Source organism: Netta rufina (genome assembly GCF_964035555.1).
Source record: "Netta rufina genome assembly, chromosome: 1".
NCBI classification, from domain to species: domain Eukaryota; kingdom Metazoa; phylum Chordata; class Aves; order Anseriformes; family Anatidae; genus Netta; species Netta rufina.
In genome coordinates this window covers 134156123-134177370 of record NC_140123.1, presented here as the reverse complement: position 1 = coordinate 134177370, position 21248 = coordinate 134156123, and the positions used below count along the sequence as shown (strand labels likewise).

At 40.2% G+C, this 21248-nt stretch overlaps 1 protein-coding gene across 1 annotated transcript in view; it reads right to left on the bottom strand.

Annotated features, from left to right (window-relative positions):
* The window catches only part of PRR5 (proline rich 5), a gene marked incomplete at both ends in the record, with an annotated part of 49178 nt that overhangs the window by 17069 nt on the left and 10861 nt on the right, over positions 1 to 21248 (bottom strand). Inside the window, 4 exons of the mRNA XM_084306191.1 lie at positions 8440 to 8580; positions 10798 to 10889; positions 14040 to 14097; positions 14758 to 14806. Of these exons, the coding sequence (XP_084162317.1) occupies positions 8440 to 8580; positions 10798 to 10889; positions 14040 to 14097; positions 14758 to 14806 (340 nt within the window). The remainder of the gene's footprint in view (positions 1 to 8439; positions 8581 to 10797; positions 10890 to 14039; positions 14098 to 14757; positions 14807 to 21248) is intronic.

Genomic DNA, 21248 nt, shown 5'->3' with positions numbered 1-21248 from the left:
CAGCACACACGCAGCAGTGCTGGAAGGAGAGGCAGGCAAGGCAGCATCCCCTCCCCATCACTCCCATCCTGTTTCTGATCAATGTTCAGTTCTCAACAAAACCACACCATGCTGGCCAGCCAGTTTGCTCATAGCATGGCTGTCAGGTACAGGGGATGCTCTGCAATGCCTGGGGGCCTGCTCCCAGGCAGGACAGGACAATCCCACGGGTGCCTCCTCACACCACAGGGTTTGCTGCAAGGAGCTGGTAACTTACTGGAAACAACAGCAGGCTGGTAAGAGATAATTATTTTAATCAAAGAACATAATCTGAAGCCTGCACAGTCACCTGATTAACTGTTTATCTTTTAATTGTCTGTAATTACTGGGTAGTGGCAAGTTAATGAATTTCACAGTATGCACATCAATGTGCCATACAGCTGTTATTTCCACAGCCACAACAGAGCTAAGGGTAAGGCTGTGAAAGTACCGAGAGAAGACATTTCACCCTCTCCGCTCACCACAGGAGAAAGGATAACTCCAAGAATCTCACTGAACCACTCCCCTGTTTTCTGCAGATTGCAAGCACAGCCTTTTATTTTAGAAGAAATGCACCACAAAGCAATTAGTCTCCACACAAGCCTTCATGCCACGAGCCTGCTACACACTGTCCCCACGGGCTGCCTACCCTAGCAGCCACAGAAAGGGCAAGGAAAGGCTTGGGGACAGAGCTTGGGTGACATTTCATATCTTCCATATCTTTCACAACTCTTTGCCTTCCCAATGCACCTTCTAAGAAGATGTCAAAGGCTAGGAAATTCTATGCAATTTTATTTAATCACCCTGGTGGCTTAAATAGAAACACAGCTTCCCATAATAATAAAACTCTATAGCATACTTTGAAAAATGGACAAACAAAACCCCAGGAGAAACCACTCCTGAAGGAAAGCAAACAGCTGTCAGAGTTGTTTCCAAACAATTCATGCAGGAAACAATTTGTTTTGCTCCTCTGTAACTATATGGGATTTCTCTACAACGCTGCCAATCACATCAGTGTGGGCAAACTGCTCCCAGCAGTGCAGCGTTGGCCACTCCTGCCTGTCCCCCCCAAACCATTTGACTGCTTGCTTCACAGTGCCTGCAATTCCCACTGGCTGCAGCCTCGCTCCGTGTGATTTATCCAGTCTCTGCAGCCTCCAGGAGGAGCCAGTGGTCCGGGCATCACCAAGAGATGCTCATCCGCTGTGACTGCCTAATGGGCCCTGCAGTGTGTCCTGCCATGCTGCAACAAGCTGCTGGGGCTGCGATTCCCAGGTGGTTTTGCCTACCTGGGGATGCTCAGGAGGATAAAATAATATCCACTAAATTAAGAACTGGAAGCAGTTTAGGTAAGTTATGCATAGGCCTCTTAAGTAGAATTAAAGTGTCATTAATTTAACTTGCCCCTCTTTCTAGATTTTTAATTCTCAGAATGTGTGTCCATACAGAGTTCTAATGAGGCTTAATTAATCTTCTTGAAAAGGTAGCTCAGATTAACTTTCTTATGTTCCCCCTGTAGACAAGCTGTGAATTACAGTATTAAAGCACCCTGCCTCAAAGGATTCTTGTACCGTGGGAACAGTCCCTGCTCAGAGTTTTTCAATGGTCAAAATGTCTATACTATCTTTTATGCCAGTTTTAGTCTGCTGGCCAAAATGAGTCCACAAAAGACATTTGTAGGAACTAATGCAATTAGTTAAAACCTTCTCCCTCCTACCCAATATAATTATAGAGTCTGCAGGGACGTTCTAATTCAAGTTAAAAATGATTTTTACCAATTTAACTATATTTATTAGATCAGGATTAGCCTACCAATGAACCTGCACCGATTTTAATAGGCCAGCTCCACTAATGGAGGCAAACTCCTGGGCAGATACATATTTTAGTAAGGACTACTCAGTTTAGCTCAGGTTAAACACATACCTAACTGTCCTGAGCTGAAACAACTCACTCCTAGGATAAGGTTGCACAAGTAAATCATCATGGCCTACGGTAGTCTCAGGTACTGTATGCAGCAGATACACCGTAACTCCATGCACATCCTGAAGGCAAACATTAGGCAACACAAAGGCAGACAGGTCTGCGTTTCTCCCTTACCACAGAGTGGGACAGCACATGGGGCAGTTACGGCAGAGCACCCGATGGATGGGAACAGCCTAACCACGGGCAGCCCAGAAAGGTGCTGCAGCGTTCAGCCAGCTCCGTCAGAAGCCATGCCTTTCATTAACTGGCTGGTATTCTTCACCCAAGGGACATTTCATGGAAAGCGAGGTACTCTCAACACGTGAAGGGAGTTTGCACAAAGCAAAATGCCTTGTAAAACAATTGTGTTTAATTGCTACAGACAAGGCTGTGGTCATGCTCCCTTGAACTAGCATAAAGTGACTTTCTATTCAGAGGATGGACAAGATGCACATCCCAGTACTATGCGCCATGGTATTCATGAGACAGGTTCACATATAGCAAAACCGAAACAACCAGAACATTTTATGTTGCTCTCCTGTTTTTCCAGTGCTTAAGTTTAGAGAAGTGGCAACACACAGTACTGTCAAACATGTTGACACCTAGTTTTAGCAAATACTCAAGTTCAAAACACCATCTGTTCCTTTCATTATGGCCACAGACTTCTGCTGGCCATGTTATAAAGAGGGTCCACATGAACACGCATCTTTCAAAGTCTGCTGTGTGGAAGCAGCAGCTGAGTTGCAGTTACTACTGTAAAAGCCCACTGTCAGTCAAGCTCACAGTGCTTAATAGCATCCACACTCACCCCTCTGCCTCCGCACCTAGAGAAAACACTGTGGCAAGCCTTGAAATAAATGCCAAGTGGAAACCAAACTAAAAACATTACAGGGGAAAATGGTTGTGTTGTGGTTTCCCTCCTTAACTTAAAACCTACAGCTTGCAAATGCAAAATGGACAGCCAGCAACTGTCGCTGACTCACATCCTTACCACTTACACCACTGTCCCCATCTGTGGCAGGGGAATCGCTCAAGACTGACATGCAAGCAGGCGAAAGCTGTACTTTGGCTTATTTAGCATTCCTGCCTGGCACAGCTGGGACAACAGAAGTGTCAGCACAGCTCTAATATGCAATTAGACCTTCCTGGTTCCCCTGTGTCACACTCAGGCTGCTGCTGCTGACACTTTTCTGAATTCTTCCATCAATTCCCAGCTTCTTGTCTACATCAGTAACAAAGCACATCCCAACCTGCATTAACTGCTTGATGTAATACCCCAAGATGTGGATGAAATAATTCCAGCATTTTCACTGCTTCCATGCAGAAATGATTCCCAGTATCAGCAAACTAGCAAAATAATAAAAAATCATAAAAAGAAAAGCAATACTAAATATGTAAAGTACACCTAATTAGTGAAAACTTCAAGATTTCCTTTCAAAAGGATTTTTTTTTCATATAAAAAATGAATGGGTATGCCTTGTTAAAAATCATGGCCATACAAATTCATTCTAGGATAACAAACTCCAGTCAGTTTAATTACTGCAAGTGCAATTACACATAAAGACAATAAGCATGACAGAATAAGACAGAGGACATTGCTGAGAAGCAAACATTGCTTCTACAAAATACTCTGAAGTGTAAAACTTGAGGGTCAAATGCATAGTTTCCTTTATATCAACATAAAACGAAGGAGTAATTTTCACTGTGTGTCAGGCACTGTCCTGGCAGTAAGATTTCTTACTTGGCCCCTTACTTGCCCATGGGGCTGATGCATACAACATAGACAAGACATTACAACACAGACAAGGCATTCTTTCACCAGGAAGGAGGAAAACACATTTTTGCACTACCCAGGGGAAGTACAGGTTTTCTATATGGTGATTTATATTTACACAGGGTCTGCAATATATTTATTTATACATTTCTTTTTTTTTTTTTTTTTTTGTATTAGAAAACAGGAATTACAAAAAAAAAAAAAAGTAGAGGAGAGAGAAGAGTAGAGTTGGGAGAAATTAAAAGTATGATGAAACCTCACGCCCACACCACTTTGTTCAACCTATGCTTCAGGTCTAAGAGACTTAGTAAGACAACTTCTCAAAAGCAACCAGCTAATTCAAAATCCTATGGCCAGACATTGCAGTGTTCTAGAAAATCTCTTTTTCCACAGAAAGACCCCTGTAGTATTCTGATAGCAAAGGGTATTTTGTTTTTAACCACTCTGCTGTTTAGTTTGCTGTGTGGCTGCTGAGATGGAAAAACAGAACTCTCTGTACCCACTTTCAGCTCTTGCAATGTGCTTTTCCACCCCTTTTAAGTGTGAGGAGTTGCACATACATTTAGGAACATTCTAGAGATAACAAACAGGTCCCACTGGGTAATTTTAGGTATCTATTTTTTCTCCCTTTACTGCAAGATGCAATAGGCATGGGATGTCAAATGAAGCTCAAAAAAGCCAAAAAGGAAACCACAGGTTTTATTATTTATTTTTTTTGTTCAGAGCTTATGTTTAGTGAGGCCTCATATCTCTCAGCATGAGCTTTTTTGTTGTGCTTTTCTGTCGTTTTATCGTTCTACCTTGGCTCACCTGGAGACATTCCGTGAACTCAGATAATCCTGATGTCATCCTGATACAGATAAATACTCTAATTTTGCTCTTCCAACTTTCTCAGACCCCAAGAGAGATACCTGGAGATAAGATGTTCCAGTTTCAGTGGCAAAGGTCTTCTTTGACAATACATGTTTTGGGAAATATGGCAGATTGTTTACCCTCTGGTGGTAGTTTTACTCTCTTTGATTCACACAATATAAGGCAGAAAATTCCTTTCTAATGTCTGGTTCTGTTTATGCCTCTTCCTCCAGCTTCCTAATTCCACCTGAAGAGAAAGGTCAACAAAGTGAGATTGACAACATGCTGTATTGATGTGAACTTCTGTGCATCTCCCTGTGCTCAAAAGCAGGTTTTAGTTCTTTTCCTCAGTTACAACTCTGCTCTTGAAGGCTCTTCAAGATAAACAGGAGCATCCTGGAGGCACTTTAGCTTAAGCTGCCTGTAAGTGGCCACAAGGCATTGACATCTCAGTTTGTGCTCTGTAACTGGGTCAGGCTATGCTGGCAACAGAAAGTTTGAGTGGTATGAGGCCCTTCTTCCAAGCAGTGGTAAAACTCCCACCAACTTCAACAGCACTGGAATTTCATTCCTTCCATCTATTTTGGGGCAGGGCTTCTTCCCCAATAGATTACTTACCGGTAATTAAACAAGGCTGTAGCACTGGTGAGATGCAGATGTGGCTCCACTGGACTGGAGATCACAAGTCTAAGAATTAATCTGAGGATTAATTTTTGATCCTCAAAATCCTTACAACAAAGCTTCAGATAAGATCTGCTATTACAACAGTTGTAACAGCTTTATTCCAGAAATGGAGGTAGTTCTTTTTTTCAAAAAGGGATCACATACAGAAATAATATTTTACTGCCTTTTTAAAAAAATCTTTGATATCTTAAAGACAAAGAAATAGAGGTATCTTTCTCTGTGGGCAAATTGTGAGGTTCTGGTCCAAGCATACAACCTCCATCACGTCACTGTATGCCAGAGAACTGGTGTGGGTGCTATAGCACATTACAAGCATATTGCATGCATAGCAGGTAGGCATACCTCCAGTAAATGTCAGGACAAAAGATTTGATGTAAAGAATGCAAAACAATCATACAACCAATGAAGTAAGTGAACCAACTTCTGCTCAGGCCCTTTCACCCAGGAGGTCTTTGGCTGGGGCTCATTTATTCTCCTTGCTAGAGCATGGCCAGCTGAGCAAGCAAGGAATGTGTGTAACTTGCAATAGGTCAGTAGCCACACAGAGGTCAATGAAACTGCTCACATGCTGAAGCCAATGAAGCTAACCCATGCTCAAGTAAAATGCATGCTTACTGTGCTTTGCTGGGTCAGCACCTGTCTCATGAGTAAAGTCCAAGAATTGCTGCAGCTTCCATTTCCTCTTTAAAAAGCTTCCTTTTACCTCCATGATGAATGTGTCTTCTCCTGATGGACTGGCAGAGCTCTGCCTTTACACTATAACAAGCTAATGCATGAGCAATATCAGATGCACCCTGTACAAGTTACCACATCTCTGCTTCTTTAATCCAGTCTAGCAGGACAGACTGGTACATGTCAGCATGTGCCTTTGTCAATCTGTGACCTTCAGTTGACATTACAGCTCCTGTCTTGAAGAGTATGACCTATTCTTTTAATTACATAAGGTAGCTGCAGAAAGCTATCAAGCACAGAATAGGGACAGTTCATGCCAGGTTCAACACTGTCTAGGGTCAACACCACTAGACTCAGCTTCCAAACATGGACTTCTGCTGCAGTGTCACTGAGTTTCTTATAGAAGTGATATCCACAGTAGACAGAAATAGGGATTAAACAATGTCCACACCAACACATCTTCTCTCGGACTGTGAAATCCACACATGAGATTTCCATGTGCCTTTTGGGCAGCTGAACTGTTATCTCTCTTCCAGCCCTATTCACATATTGAATTAACCTATCTCAAGTAAATGCCATTATTATGCTACAAACATATAAAATTGCTTTTGTTTAACATGACATTTGAGTTTATGAAAAAGTCTTTGCTCTGAAATCCAATTATTGACTAACACTGCTAAGCATGTACATGTAAATAGCTCATTCCCAGATCCTCTTCTGACCTTTTCCTGTAATTGCCATTAGATTTTAAACCACAAGTTTGGCAGAACTGTTGCTGAGAAAGGACTTTTACCATCCCCACCACAAAACTGTAGGTAACATATGCAGAAATAAACACCCAAGGTCAAATTCTCTCTCACTTCATTATTGACTTTCACCAACAGCTTTGCAATGAGAATGGATTTGTTCTTTTACCCTAAACACACATCCACCTTGCTAACATTTCTGGTTGTTGAAGAAAGCAGGTTTGTCAACAATCTGTTTCTTGTAGCACTGATCCTGGCGACTTCACATCATCTCCTATGAACTTTCTGGCTTAGGATGTTGTTCAGTTTCCAGCTCACTATGAAATTCATTTGAAGCCCATACCTAAGATCCTCTAAAGAAGAAACCACAACACAGCTAGCAGATCTGTCAGATCAGCAATGACACTTCTGAAGCCTGTCTTCCAATGGAAAGTTTACCTCACATCTAAGGAAGGAAGCCTGATAGAAAACCCTCCCGTGATTAAGATTTTCATAATGGTAATCTCTCATGTGGAGTCTCTGGTATCTGTTAACACAGTTGGGTTCATAGCTCAATTACGTGAATTCTTTGATGTCTCATTATGCAGTTAAGCCCATGCTTCCTGAGGCTCTCCTCTCTCCAGACACTAATTTCCATGGAACTCATAGGAATCTTAATATCTCTGATAATGCTGTTATTATGCCACCATCAGCCAGTAGTTTCAAGAAGCATTTGGCAAGAGGGAGGCTAGGGAGACAGGTAGTAAGGGATAGTCAGTTCTATTGCCTAAGTATCTTTTTCTGAGAATTTTTCTGAGGTTAAACACACTATTATACATCCCAACAAATGGGCACTGCGATAATCTGGATGAAACTCCATTTCTTGGCTAAGCGGACGTCATCTTACTTCTTTCCTCCATTTTCATCACCTGCCTTCAGATTATCCAGCCCTTTAAAACAACTTCAGACACAGTACTAATTCATATGACCGTGAAAATCGAAGAATAACTTTAAGTGTGAGAAACTATATCCCTTGTCTGCTATAAACATTTTTAAAACAAACAAACAAACAAACATACATACAAAAAAACAACAGCAGCAAAAAACACCACTAGCCAAGAAAATCTCAGCATCCCCAGCTCCTTAGGAAATCTACTCCCAACTCTCTCCCTCATCCCCTTTCTCCCCAACACAAGCTCATGCAACTAAGAAAACAATTTCTTAAACTTGCCCTTTGCCTGGAATTCCTCTTTTTGTTTCTCTTCACTACTAAAAAAATCTAACACTGAACGCAAATATCAGCGGCCAGTCTTAATGTTTTTGTATCAACAGTTTTGACAGAATTTGGTTCCAGTGACCAAATATGACTATGATTCAACCATAAATTACATACTCACTTTGTCGCCTATTACAGGTGAGAATCTTCATGTCCAGAGCAGCTAATGAAGCAACATTCAGCATTTCATGGAAGTCATGTCATTACCACATGCATTGGCCTGCCTGCAAAAATTCTTACTTTAACCCTCACTGTTTCAAAATCAGCCTTTATTCTTGGACCCTCTAGGTCTTATGGCATGCAGTCAGAGCCTCTACATACCTGTTTCTGACCAGGACCACATTTAATTGCACAGAAGCTCTAGCAGTCTGCAGAACTTTTAAATGAAGGATTAAAATCAGAGGCCGCTAAAGCAGACTTAAGCAATACAATAGAAAAAGAGAGAGAAAACAACCAGAGAAAAGTAACCAGTGTACCTGGAGTATTAATAGCATCTGAATAATAGATGGTGGAACTCTTGCTCTGGAACGTGATAATGCATCTTCCAGTTTAATATTGAGGGTAATTATATTCCTAAAGTGTAGAAGAGCCAGCTGCCGAACTGAGGGCTCCTTCCCCTTAGAACAGAAACAAAGCAAAATGGATTATGAGCAGTGTGAAAATAAGCTTCCAAATCCTCAGAGAAAATTCTTTCCTTCACTTGTGAGGGATTACAGCAATGGTAAACATAAGTGAAAAGCTGAGAAAATAGAACAAAGGACACAGAATAGCCCATTGTTCCGCACAGTGAATTTGGTTTAGCAGTTCTGAATGCTGCAGACTATGAATGAGTACAACTGTGCATGAAGATGATGAGAGATGGGGGGGGGGGGGGAAGGGCAGGCAGAAATCTTACCTGAATGCAAGATATATAACAGTATTTTTTATTCTTACAGCAAGGAAATATATAGTATGTTAAAAAAAAAAAAAGTTTAAAAAGCAGGGTTGAATTTTCATTATTTCCCCAAGGTTTTGAGCACTGGCTGGGTACTCTCCTCAAATTATGGTGTGAAACCTGACTCAGCCCACCTGTGTATCCCACTGTTCTGTACAGCTTGAGAGACTTTGATATAAGAGAAGAGCAGAGCTGAAGTTTCATACTGAATTTTCAAAAACAACTTTTTGCTGTACAAGAATCGTACCTCATTTTAAAAAAATCTCTTCTGAAGAATGTGATGCTAGCTCTGCCTGCAGAGATTAACAGCACTTGCCTTATGCCTGATGAGAAATTGTAAAACTCCTCCAATTGCTGGGATCAGGCCTTTTTTGTCAGATATATGTGTCTGTACACACATATTCTTTCTTGCAGTTCTGAGTGCTGCCAGTCAAACAACACTTCTGAAAAGTCTAGTATTCAACTAATACTGACTTATCTTAGTTTGGAAATAAAGACACCTGATCCCTCCCCATGCTTACTCCTTTTCACTTTGTATAATTACTTATACCAAAGTAACGGCATCCCCCAGATCTGCTTAAATTGCTAATGAATAGATTTTCCAAGAGCACATAAGCACCAGCCGGGTTTTTGGAAGTAACCTTAAAACATCAGACACTTAGATCTATCAGAAATTACCTGAGATTTGGGGCTCTTACCCCCTTCATGCTCCTTTGAAAATACTAGCAATTATTTCCACTTGAAAAATGAGGAGACTCGCATTGCTAAATTACTTTGAAGTGTCTCATGAATACAACAGTGGAAAGAGGCACTTGGTGCAATTTTCAAAAACATCTAAGTGAGTTCTAATTTAGTTAAGCACTTTTGAAAATCATGTTGAAAGCTTACCTCTATCCCTAGGTTCCTAAACACTTTGAATTTAGATTATGTGGCACTTAAAATCTCACATGATGTTACAATAGGTTTTTAATACAGCCTTCTTTTTACCATTTTAAACTTTCTACTGGCCACACATAAGTCAATGGGTGATCTAGCCCTGTATGTTTTCAGAGCTCTTCTCTTTCAGAATCAAAATTCAGGGGAAGTTAGAGCTTTTCCACTGAATTCATATTTGATGCCTGCAATTAACTATAGATATCAATGCTATTATCAATAACATTTGGACAATTATTTTACGCATAAAGTCCACTTGGATAAATGGGAGAAAGTTTTCGACGCTTCTCCAAATGTTTAGGCACCAAAATTCCACTGAAATCTATAGGCATCTAGGAGCAACTCCTGGAGGTCACTTACACCTATCTGGGACAGATTTCCTTGGGACTTTAGTGATAAACAACAGTTTTGTGACCATCAAGTTAGAAGTTTGAGCCTTCATCCAAATCGGATCAAGTACCTATTGTGGATTTAAAACTATTGGAATCAAATTCTGTGCTCATGTCAACTGGTCTAATTCTACCAACTACTGGTGTCTACTTTGAGTAGTACAGAACTTGACCTCAGAAATACAACTCCACAAAAATGAAGATACTTCACAGATATTCATATGGCTGAGGAGGAAATATGTACATAGAAGTCAACACAGCTCCACTTACTTCACTGTGCGCATATTTCACTTTATTTTTCATAACATTTTTGGACTTCTAGTGTGAGCTGGCATAAGGATCAACCATCTTCCCTGCACTCTGCTCTTGTTTTCAAAGTTCCCCTTCATCTTTTTCACTCAAACACTTCAAACCCTTGTTTGCCTAAATAACTTATTTGCATGACTATACAGAACAGCTGTAATGGGAGGTTGGCCCAAGGAGACATAGAGTTAAGGATTGTATCAATCTGTTGATGAACCAGTAAGGTTGCTTTTTCCAGTTTTTCAAGATTCTATAGTAACAGAGCAATTTTTCACCTGCACAGGATAGAAAATAGCCTGAAGCATGGGCAGGACATCACTGAAGAAAAAATCCCAGGTTTCAGCTAATGTATCCAGTAGTTTCTGCCCTGCAAAAACACGAAACAAACTAGTGAACTGTTTTGGTTGTAATCATCTAACTGCAAAGGCTTAAAAAGCACAGGAAATGATATGAATCTGCGAGTTCTACACAAATATGAATCCTTTACCAGATACTTTCAGTAGCATGGAATTAGTATTCCTCTCAGCGTATCAAATCATTCAGTATTCGTGTCTTTTCAGATGACACACCTAATGTTCTCAGTAAACTCAGAGACTTTGAGGTTAAAGCTTACTCAGAAAAACCCTGTGAGGAATTAAGAATATATCAGGTTACCATCTCCTCTTCTTGCAGTAGTACCTACTGGACAAGATTGCGGGGAACAGCAGTAGAAGGAGGACACAGCAGATTCAATGTGGAAGCATTCTTGCAGAAAAATCTCCCCCACCACGTCCCCCTCTGCCCTCCAAGCCACAAGGCAGCAAAGCAAGCCTCCCTCTGTGGAGATGCCTCTACAAAGCACCACCTCGAGATTAATCCCTTGGCTTCCCTGTATCTCCACTTACATAAACAATTGTATCCAAGACCTATGGAAAAGAGAAAGTGGCACTGGCAGGCTCTCCTTTTTCCTATAGCTTTCAAAGGATGTAGTCAAAACCTGCCATGAAGTGAGTTCCCTGCAGCCTTCTCCAATCCCTTTGCAGCTGCAGCTATGTGGAAGACTCCACAGTAGAGATCAGAGAAGCTCCAGCTAGTTTGCACAACCAGGCTGGACACTGAGTTTCTCACAGAAAATTTTACAAAACACAGAGGCAAAAGCAGGAGTTGAGAGCTATGGGAGAGGAAGTCTGGCTCAACAGTTGAACACTGAATTCAAATCTGTGTTCCCCCCAAGTGGCCTGCCCCCAGTTTGGCAAGTTCTTTAGTATCCCTGTGCCCCTCTTCTGTGAAACGGGGACAGTTGTATGTCCACCAGCAAGAATTAAGGAGATAAGTATCTGAATACCTCACAGTCATACATGTAAGATAGTATGACTTATCAAGAAGCAAATTTGATAGCAATCCATCAATAATCGGTGTCAGAATCAGATACCATTAATACTTATAGCATTAGTTAAGGCTTCAGCCATGCAACATCCTGCCCAGAATTGTGCACACATCCCAAAGTTTGCATGAAAACATCTACACTAAAAGTTAGCCAAGTGCCAATCTTTATTATCGGTTACTTCATCTTACTGCGTTTTAAAGTGCATGACAAACAGCACCAGCTCTGGCCATCTGCAACTCCTGAACTATTCCTGGGTTGATGACTTTAAGTTCTTCCAGTGACAAATCTGGATTGCCATGCTATACTGCAGCTGCCGGCTTGTGAACCCTCCCAAGACCTTCATTTCAGCAGCATCAGAAAGGGATTCTCTCTGTCCTACACCACGCTCATGCACAAGACTGAAAAGGTTGTTCTCATTTTCAATGAATTTGTCTTTTTCCTAGCAGTTGTAGCAGTGGTAATAATAACAAAAACCACTGCATAATAACTTCCATATACTGTAAATATTTTAAAGAAAGAAAACCTTGTCACAAAGGAGAACTCCAACTACTCCTTAAGAGCAGATTTTAAAAAATAGTAAAACAAATTAGTTGTCTTTAAGCTAAGGCTGAATGAAAACTAAGCCCTTAAAAATTTTGTTCCAAATGTGGGTGCTGAAGATTTAGACTTGCATCCCTTTTCAAGTTTTGCTCCTAGAATTGTATCAAATGAAAATATCCTATTGTGATAAACATGCCCTTTGTGTAGCACATTCCTTTCATCTTGTGGGCAGTTTGTTCTGTAAAGTGATGGATTTCTGTGCAGCAGCTCAGAAAGGCTGCAGTTAACTGTCTTTTGCCAAGCAGGCTTTTAACTGTGGATTATGGAAGAATTCCTGCAGTGTGTTGACGATTAGCATCTTTCACACCAAGGAATGTGACTTCCCTGTCCTTTCAAGATTCTGCTTGTTTTACTGTCAGGCAAAGATCCCTACACTTACTTATTTGCTGTATTCAAGGAAGCTATGCTACTCTCAGTGCTCATTTAAATGAAGCATAATATTGTCAGTTTTCTATGACATGCAAATGCACATAGGACTTTTCACAGTGCTTCTGAAAGTTAATTGAAACTTCTTAAGGAAATATAAGAATAAAACATAATTGATTGTTTCATAATAAAAGCTAAACTTGTCAAAACTTCCTGCAGAACAAAAACACGCTATAGCGTGTCCTGAAATTATCTTTGCTCTCCCCAAAAACACCAAATGGATAGGGAAACCCAAACCATTAGATATAGCACAACCTGACATTTGAGTGCACGACCCCTGCTGCTGCAGACCCAGGAGAGGAGACCTGCTCAGAATGGGAGCTCCCATAACTTCCAGGCTCCCAGCTTTGTGGCAGGGATTTTGGGAGACATGGGGCCACCATCTACAGGATGGACTCTATAGTGTTGCTGCCTGGAAATCCAGATTCCAACCCTGGAAACTCACATCCATGAAACAGATTCATAAACTACAGCTAACTTCCCGTAACTTGGAGTTTTATTGTGTTGACATTTCCATGTTTTTTCCATGTGTTCAACTGATCAATTTAATCCTCATCTCACCAGTATTTCTTGACCATATTTTAAAGAGAAATCAAATCATGAAGTGATACACCAAGTTCAAAATGACAAAATATCAACCAACCAAACAAACAAAACCAACCACCTAACCAAAAAGAAACAAAACAAAACTTTACAGCTTGCTGCAATTTTGTATTTGGTAAACACATTCCTATATTTGTAAGCCACTTAGTGGTCTTACATTTCAGTATTTCTTCTCAGCTTTAATCTCAAACATCAGTTATACTATTTTTAATTTTCAAGCTAGTAAAACCAGAAGAACAAGGGATTGGACTTCTCTGCATCTAATTTTTCAATTTGGTACTTAAAAAAACAACTTTCATTGTGATTTACAAATTTAAAGGTATTTATTCCTTTACTGCTCTAGTCAATCACTTCTCCCTGATGAAAGCAAATAGGAACACCAAGGCACGACAGAACAAAATGAACTGATACCAGTTAATCCACAGTCAAGGGAAGTTTGCAGGAAAAATTGCGCTGCCTTCAAAATACATTTGCTAAAACTCCTGTGACAGACATAGACAGCCATACTAAAATCCAAGTTACCTTCATAAAACCGGATCTTGTCCCTTAGGATCACCATGCCTTTTGTGAGCAGCTGATTCTGAAAATAAAAATAGACGACCTTTACTCAATTCTATACTTCCCTCTAGCTATCATATTTCACATTTTGTTCTTTCTTAACTTTTGACAGTAGACGAGGTTTCATTTTAATGATCAATCACTGAAGGACTTATCCTGCCATGTCCAACTTGCTTAAATCACTTGGGACACTTTTCAAAAGATGCTGTAATCACATACTGTTTTCAGGATGCAGCACCTACTCTGCACAGTGCAAAATACTTCTCAGACTTCAAATGGTGACCCACACAGCCTGTACTGTCTTAGAGAAGAATACTGCCTCAACAGACAGTGTGTACTTGTAACTACATGTCTTTCCTAGGAACCATACTACAAGGAAATTAACTGGTTTACTCGGGAACTTTAAGTGATAAGTGAATGTCTGATGTCCACTGGAAGACAGCAAAGTCATACAAAAATACACTGACTACACAAGTCTATTTCATAAGCTAGGGTTTCACTATCCAACTACATGTATATAAAATCCAAATCTCATTAGCCCATAAATGACAGAACATAGAGTATTCATGAAAATCTCTGAATGGTTTCAAGGGGCTCCAGATCAGCATTTAGAGTTGAAGATTTTGCTCAGTAACACTTAAAAATATATTCTGATTTTAAATGAAAGAAAACGCATGCCTACCTGTAAATATTCAGTGAAAAAGGATCCCAGTTCTGTTTTCAATAATTGCCTGTATCAAAAAGAATAAGAAAAGGATCTCTGTAATCAACAAATTGTAATAGCTGTGCTAAAAGGGGAAATTACTAGTAGCAAAATATTTTCATATGAGCACACAGCCTGTCAATAATGTCTAACTAAAAATAAAATGGGGCCAACAATACTAAGACTCTCAACCAGCATTTCTATGTGGTGAAAAACACCTGCTGTGCTTTTACATGGTTCATTGCATGAATACATATGAAAAGAAACAGAGATTTGACAAAGAGGATGCATTTGATCCTCCATCTAACTCTTTTAAAAATGCTCGAGCTGTTCTCCTTCTGTGCCAGGGTTTGACTAGTGTCTGCAAATGTGGGAGAAGTCTTGGCACTCTGTGTCTATCAGTGTGGCTGAGCCAACAAACAAGCACATGATTTGGCTGAGGTGTGTTCATAGCCAAATCATCTCTGTTCTGTGTAACTCTCAAAAAAGAGCCGTGACAAAACGTTTAGGGAGAAACCTTAGACAGGTTTATACTGTGGGTTTTCTTTCAGGCATGAAACTTGGCCTGTTTTCATTGAAAGAGGCCATGATCTTACAAGTCAGGACCCACAACAGATGAAGTTTTGTGTGGTTTCAGTGAAAAAGCAGGTATAAATTCAATAGTTCAGCTCTGCATTTCACGATGCCTCTACACTAAGACCTACAAACTCATTTCACAGAACAATTCAAACTCACATCCAAAAAAAATTTCCATGAACATTCCTCAAATTCAGAGACTGCATTCATCCAGACCCATAAACCCAAGGCTTGTATCCAAAGAAAAATTACTACACTGCTTAAGAGCTGTGTATTGTTTAAGTCTCACATATCACATGCTAGATGTTAAGTACTTTGCACTGAGGTCACTATTTAAATGGAAAAATGAGAGCTCAGACCATATAAAAATCTTGCTCCAACTGGACTTTCTCAATTCTTGTCAATCTGGCCTTGACATTTTATGGAAACCTGTCCTATTGTGATCACCTCAGGTACCATAAGAAATGAGGTAAAATTCTTCTTAATATCTAAAGACCTGCTTCAGCTAAAGAACTCATTTTGATCACTTGTGTAGTTATACAAATTACTATTTAGTAGCTTGTTATCATCCATCCTTTTGGGTAATGTCTTTAACAAACAAATAACTAATTAAATAAAGTATTTTAACTAGTAAGCAAATACACATCTGGTTTAAAAATTCCAGAATATCCCTATGCTCCACAAAAAGATCTGCAGGAGTTGGAGTTTGATGTTTGTAACACCACAGGATTCAACACAGCCTCTTGAAATCTTCTGAAAGTTCAGGGAAAGGAAGAGCAGGTCAATCTTAGGGGGCCAAAATACAATACCGTATTTATTTATCCTTAAGAACATGTCCACAAAGATCACATAGCACCCTGTGGAAACGCTCTAGGCATAAATGAAATAGAAAATAAACAGAAGGAAAGTTCAGAAGCTCATAAGCATCAAAACCCTCTTCAGCTACAAACCTGATTGAGACAAACAGTCGACACACAAATATTATCAAAGCCAGCTCAAGGCTTTAGCCATAGGTCTTTCATTGGAGGGCCATTATATGGCTAGACACGTAATGACTATATGACATATAACACATATGACATGACATATAACAGCATGCAGTTACAACATATGGGAGAGGACAACCCTTGCAGTGTCCTGAGAATTCATCGTCAACTATACCCCTTGACAATCCCTTGGCAGGGTTTAACCCCCCTCCACAAAAATTGTTCAAGTCTTAAAACATTAGAGTGTGCATGAGTCCTTACTTCAATGAGAAAAATACGATGCTATAGCCAAATCATGCCATTCTTATTCAAAATAATAATTTACTGTTGAAGTCATGTGATTTTTCTTCTGCATTACAAGCGATTGAAGTTTTTTCTTGCTTTGAACATGGAACATCTTGCTTTAACTACTTTTTGGTTAAAGTAACTAAAGTTGCGATTTTGAATTTTTCTATGCTAGAGACAATTTATTCCCAGATACCTCTTTGTGCTGTTAAAAAAACAAAACAAAACAAAACAAAAACACAACAAACACACACAGCAAAAACAGGTATTTCATGCTGACAGGTTTTGCTTAATTTTCTGCCCTCTCCTTAAGCTAGCAGCTGTTTGAAGTCTAGTCCTGGATTCTTCATAGTCTTCAAAGCTGATTTGCAAATATCTTCATTTTCTGTCTGAGGTTCTACTGACAATTCTGGCATTTAGGGCAGGAAATACAAAATGATGTTCTACTTATCTGATAACTAGCCCTCTGATAAAACAAAATCCCACCACATTTCCATTTGTCAGCTCTGAATGAACCAAACAACCAGCTTGTATTTAATTACATACACTGGACTGAATACTGAATCACACCAAGCAGCAGCATAGATACATTAACATCTCTGTTTGCAGGGTGGAAGAAGGACTTACAGCACAATTAATGCATCTTGCTCTTTGAATCCCTAATAATACAGATGCTTCATGCTGCTTAATTAATTTCTAGTGAAATAGTGAGGCCCTCGGGCCACATCAGAGCACTGATGTACCATAGTCATTTAGAAGAGTTCCACAACAAAACTGAATCCAAAACATTGCTTGCTTTTTTTTTTTTTTTGGAATCCAGGTAAAAATCTAAAAAAGATCTCTGATCAAATAGAATCTGATTTTAAATACATCTGGTTTTGCTGACAGTCATTTTGCAGCCTTATGACACTTGTATATCATTGATATTAGGTCTTTATTGCCTATTTAATGACTTCATAAATTACTATGACAGTAAAAATGTATTTAAAATACACTAAAATAGCTCGTCTTTTTTTTTTTTTTTTTTTTTTTTGTATCTTCCTGTTGCTGCTGCTTCGGTTTGTTTTGAAATTAGCTCTTGAAATGTTAATCAGAATGGAAAGTCTAACACAGAATATACTACCTGATTTTAACTTTAATAGCTATTAGATTATGAAGCAAAAGGACAGATGTGATTTTACTGGGCTCTAACTCTTGCTACAAAAGAGGAAATGCCAGTAAAATGTGTTTTGTTTGCATCAAACCAGTATCCTGAAACTCAGAAAGAAAAAAGGCAACTATAAATATGTATTAGCCTTAATACAGAACATCCTGCTTCCTCTGTTTCCCTTACCTTCTTTTTCTTCCTTGACTTACAAGTAGTGTAAATAAATACTTTGAAATCAGATGATGCATGAAATAGAAAAGGAATACACACAATCATCCCCAATATATATTCACACACATATACTAAGGGAAGTACTAAGCAGGATGTATATTCATAGAGATTTTTATTATTTAACCTTTGAATCAATTCCCTATTAAATTACCTAGTAAGGATTCACAAGAAGTAACGTACAGGACATACACTGATGAGACTGCATTTTCCACAGTGTTTTTTCTGGTATGTGGAGTATGGAGTATCTTTGTTAGCTTTAGCAGAGTTACTCGGGTATTACAGTTATTTCACAGAATCATGGAATCATCTAGGTTGGAAGAGACCTCCAAGATCAACTAGTCCAACCTCTGACCTAGCACTAACCAGTCCTCCACTAAACCATATCACTAAGTTCTACACCTAAACATCTTTTAAAGACAGCCAGGGATGGTGACTCAACCACTTCTCTGGGCAGCCCATTCCAATGCCCAACAACCCTTTCGGTAAAGAAGTTTTTCCTAATATCCAACCTAAACCTCCCCTGTCGCAACTTTAGCCCATTTCCCCTCGTCCTGTCACCAAGGAACGTGGGAGAATAGACCAGCCCCCACCTCGCTACAGCCTCCTTTAAGGTACCTCTAGAGAGCAATTAAGGTCGCCCCTGAGCCTCCTCTTCTAACCACCCCAGCTCCCTCAGCCACTCCTCGTAAGACTTGTTCTCCAGACCCCTCACCTGCTCCTGAAAGAGACTGAAATCACATGCCGATTCTTCTGGTAACAGGGCTCCTGAGCTGTATGTAACTCCATATTCAAAGCCACTTGCTAATACCAGAGCAAGTACACAAGAATGGTGTCAAAAGGCATTGGTGTATATGAGTGAAATAAATGGTAAAGCAGAAGTAAATGGTACAGATTTGCATCCACTGACATTTTCTTAAATGACCAGTGCATAAATAATCAGCATACAAAGCCTCTAGATGCATATTCAGAGGAGAACGCCATATGTATGTTTGCCCATGTGTGTGCCATACAGTTGTTGAATGTATGTGGCATTTCTGAAGCAAAATGAAGGTGTACAAACATCACAGGTGTAAAGTAATCGCTCAAATATTAACATTTTGCTTGTGAGTCAACTTGGACATCCAAGGTTTAATTACGAACGTATATCCAGGTCTGCTCTAATTAAAGTGCTAAAACAAAGTAACTTCTTTTACCATTCTGTAAATGTCAAAAAAGGTTATTGATACTAGCCATTTACCTGAACACTTCCATATGCAAATTCTGCTTACTGGAAGTAATGGCTATTTGTTCCTTTTTATTTCTGTACTTGTAGGGAGTGTACATCTAGAACAATCTTAAGGCAAAGTCCCAGTTCTAACGTCATATTTATGAATCAGATATTTTTGCATTAAATAATAATACTAACCCAAATAAAGTATTCTGAATGAAATATCAATAGTAGTAACCAGATATTTTCGGTATGTGTGAAATCAGTAATTTCTTAGTTATGGCTTGAGCTGAATTTATGACAGGAGAAAGGACTTTAGTTGCAAGTAGTCAGGAGGCCCCACAAAGTTAATGACTGTGGTCAGCAGTAAAATGAAGCATATAGCAGGAGTGCAGCTTTTGGAAGGAGGCCATAGCTCGACGTGTGTACAAACAGGCTGAAAAAATACCACTGCTATGCTTTCCTCTAGAGACTGAGGCTTTTTGCCCTCTTAGCCCATTTGCGGCTATCTCTCTTTTTTTTTTTTTTTTTGTATGAATGAACTGCACACTGAGAAGCCTAGAAGGACCTGGGGGTCCTGGTGGACAACAGGTTGACCATGAGCCAGCAGTGTGCCCTCGTGGCCCAGAGGGCCAATGGGATCCTGGCGTTCATTAAAAGGAACGTGGCCAGCAGGTCGAGGGAGGTGATTCTCCCCCTCCACTCTGCCCTGGTCAGGCCTCACCTGGAGTACTGTGTCCAGTTCTGGGCTCCCCGGTACAAAAAAGACAGGGATCTCTTGGAAAGAGTCCAGCAGAGGGCCACAAAGCTGATACAGGGCCTGGAGCATCTTCCCTATGAGGAAAGGCTGAGAGACCTGGGTCTGTTCAGCCTGGAGAAAAGAGGACTGAGAGGGGATCTCATCAATGTGTATAAATAGGTGTGGGAGACTGAGGGATTTGGCCAACCTCTTTTCAGTGGTTTGCAGGAACAGGACAAGGAGTGATGGTCACAAGATAGAGCACAGAAAGTTCTGCACCAACATGAGGAAGAACTTCTTCATGGTGAGGGTGACGGAGCACTGGAACAGGCTGCCCAGAGAGGTTGTGGAGTCTCCTTCTCTGGAAATATCCAAGGCCCGTCTGGACACCTACCTGGGCAGCCTGCTCTGAGGAACCTTCTTTGGCAGGGGGGTTGGACCCAATGATCTTTTGAGGTCCCTTCCAACCCCTTCAATTCTGTGATTCTGTGAAGCTTCACAAAAAGTCCAAGTCGTCACTGAGAGGAAGGACGGATTTTGGCAATTACTTAGAAGGATGTTCAGGCCAAGCAGGAGGTAGGAGGGAACAACCTCTAGTCTGGGGTTCCTTTGAGTCACCCCTTCTACTGCTCTTCCCTCCCAAACCATAAGGGCAGATTTATACATTTCCTGGACCTGAAACCCCCATGGGCCAGGCTTTGCTGTGCTCACAGGAACAAATAACAAATTGCAAGGACACAGCAATGAGAACCAGCGTCCAAAGCCACACTGCATTCCACCACGTGCTCGCTCATACCGTGAGTTATGCTGCTGATGCCTTATTTATGACAGCAGCTTGGTCTAGATTTTACAGTATTTTGTCCATCTGCTCAGGTGTGAGTCACCAGGCATTATTCACTCCAAAGCAAAGTAAAACCAAATGATCAGTGGAAATGACAATACAGAAGCATTACTTTTACACCAACAAGAAGAAATGGGCCTATCATGAGGCAGCAAAACCCATCAAAAATTGGGGGAAAAAACAACAACAACAAAAAAAACAGTCTGTAGGTAGCTTCCCTGTTCTGCTGCCTCAGATGTTGCAATAAATTCAGTGCAGCTATATTAGCAAGCATCATCATTGTGCAGAGCTTACACCCAGGTGAATGAAAGCAAAATCTGGACACAATTCACCAAACATCTATCTAACTTCTGTTTATTGGTCCATACATGATTATATTTCTCTCTGTCACATCAGCATATAATTTTCTTTTCTGTCCCTCTCCAGCAAACAACCATCCTGAGGCAAGTGCATTTGTC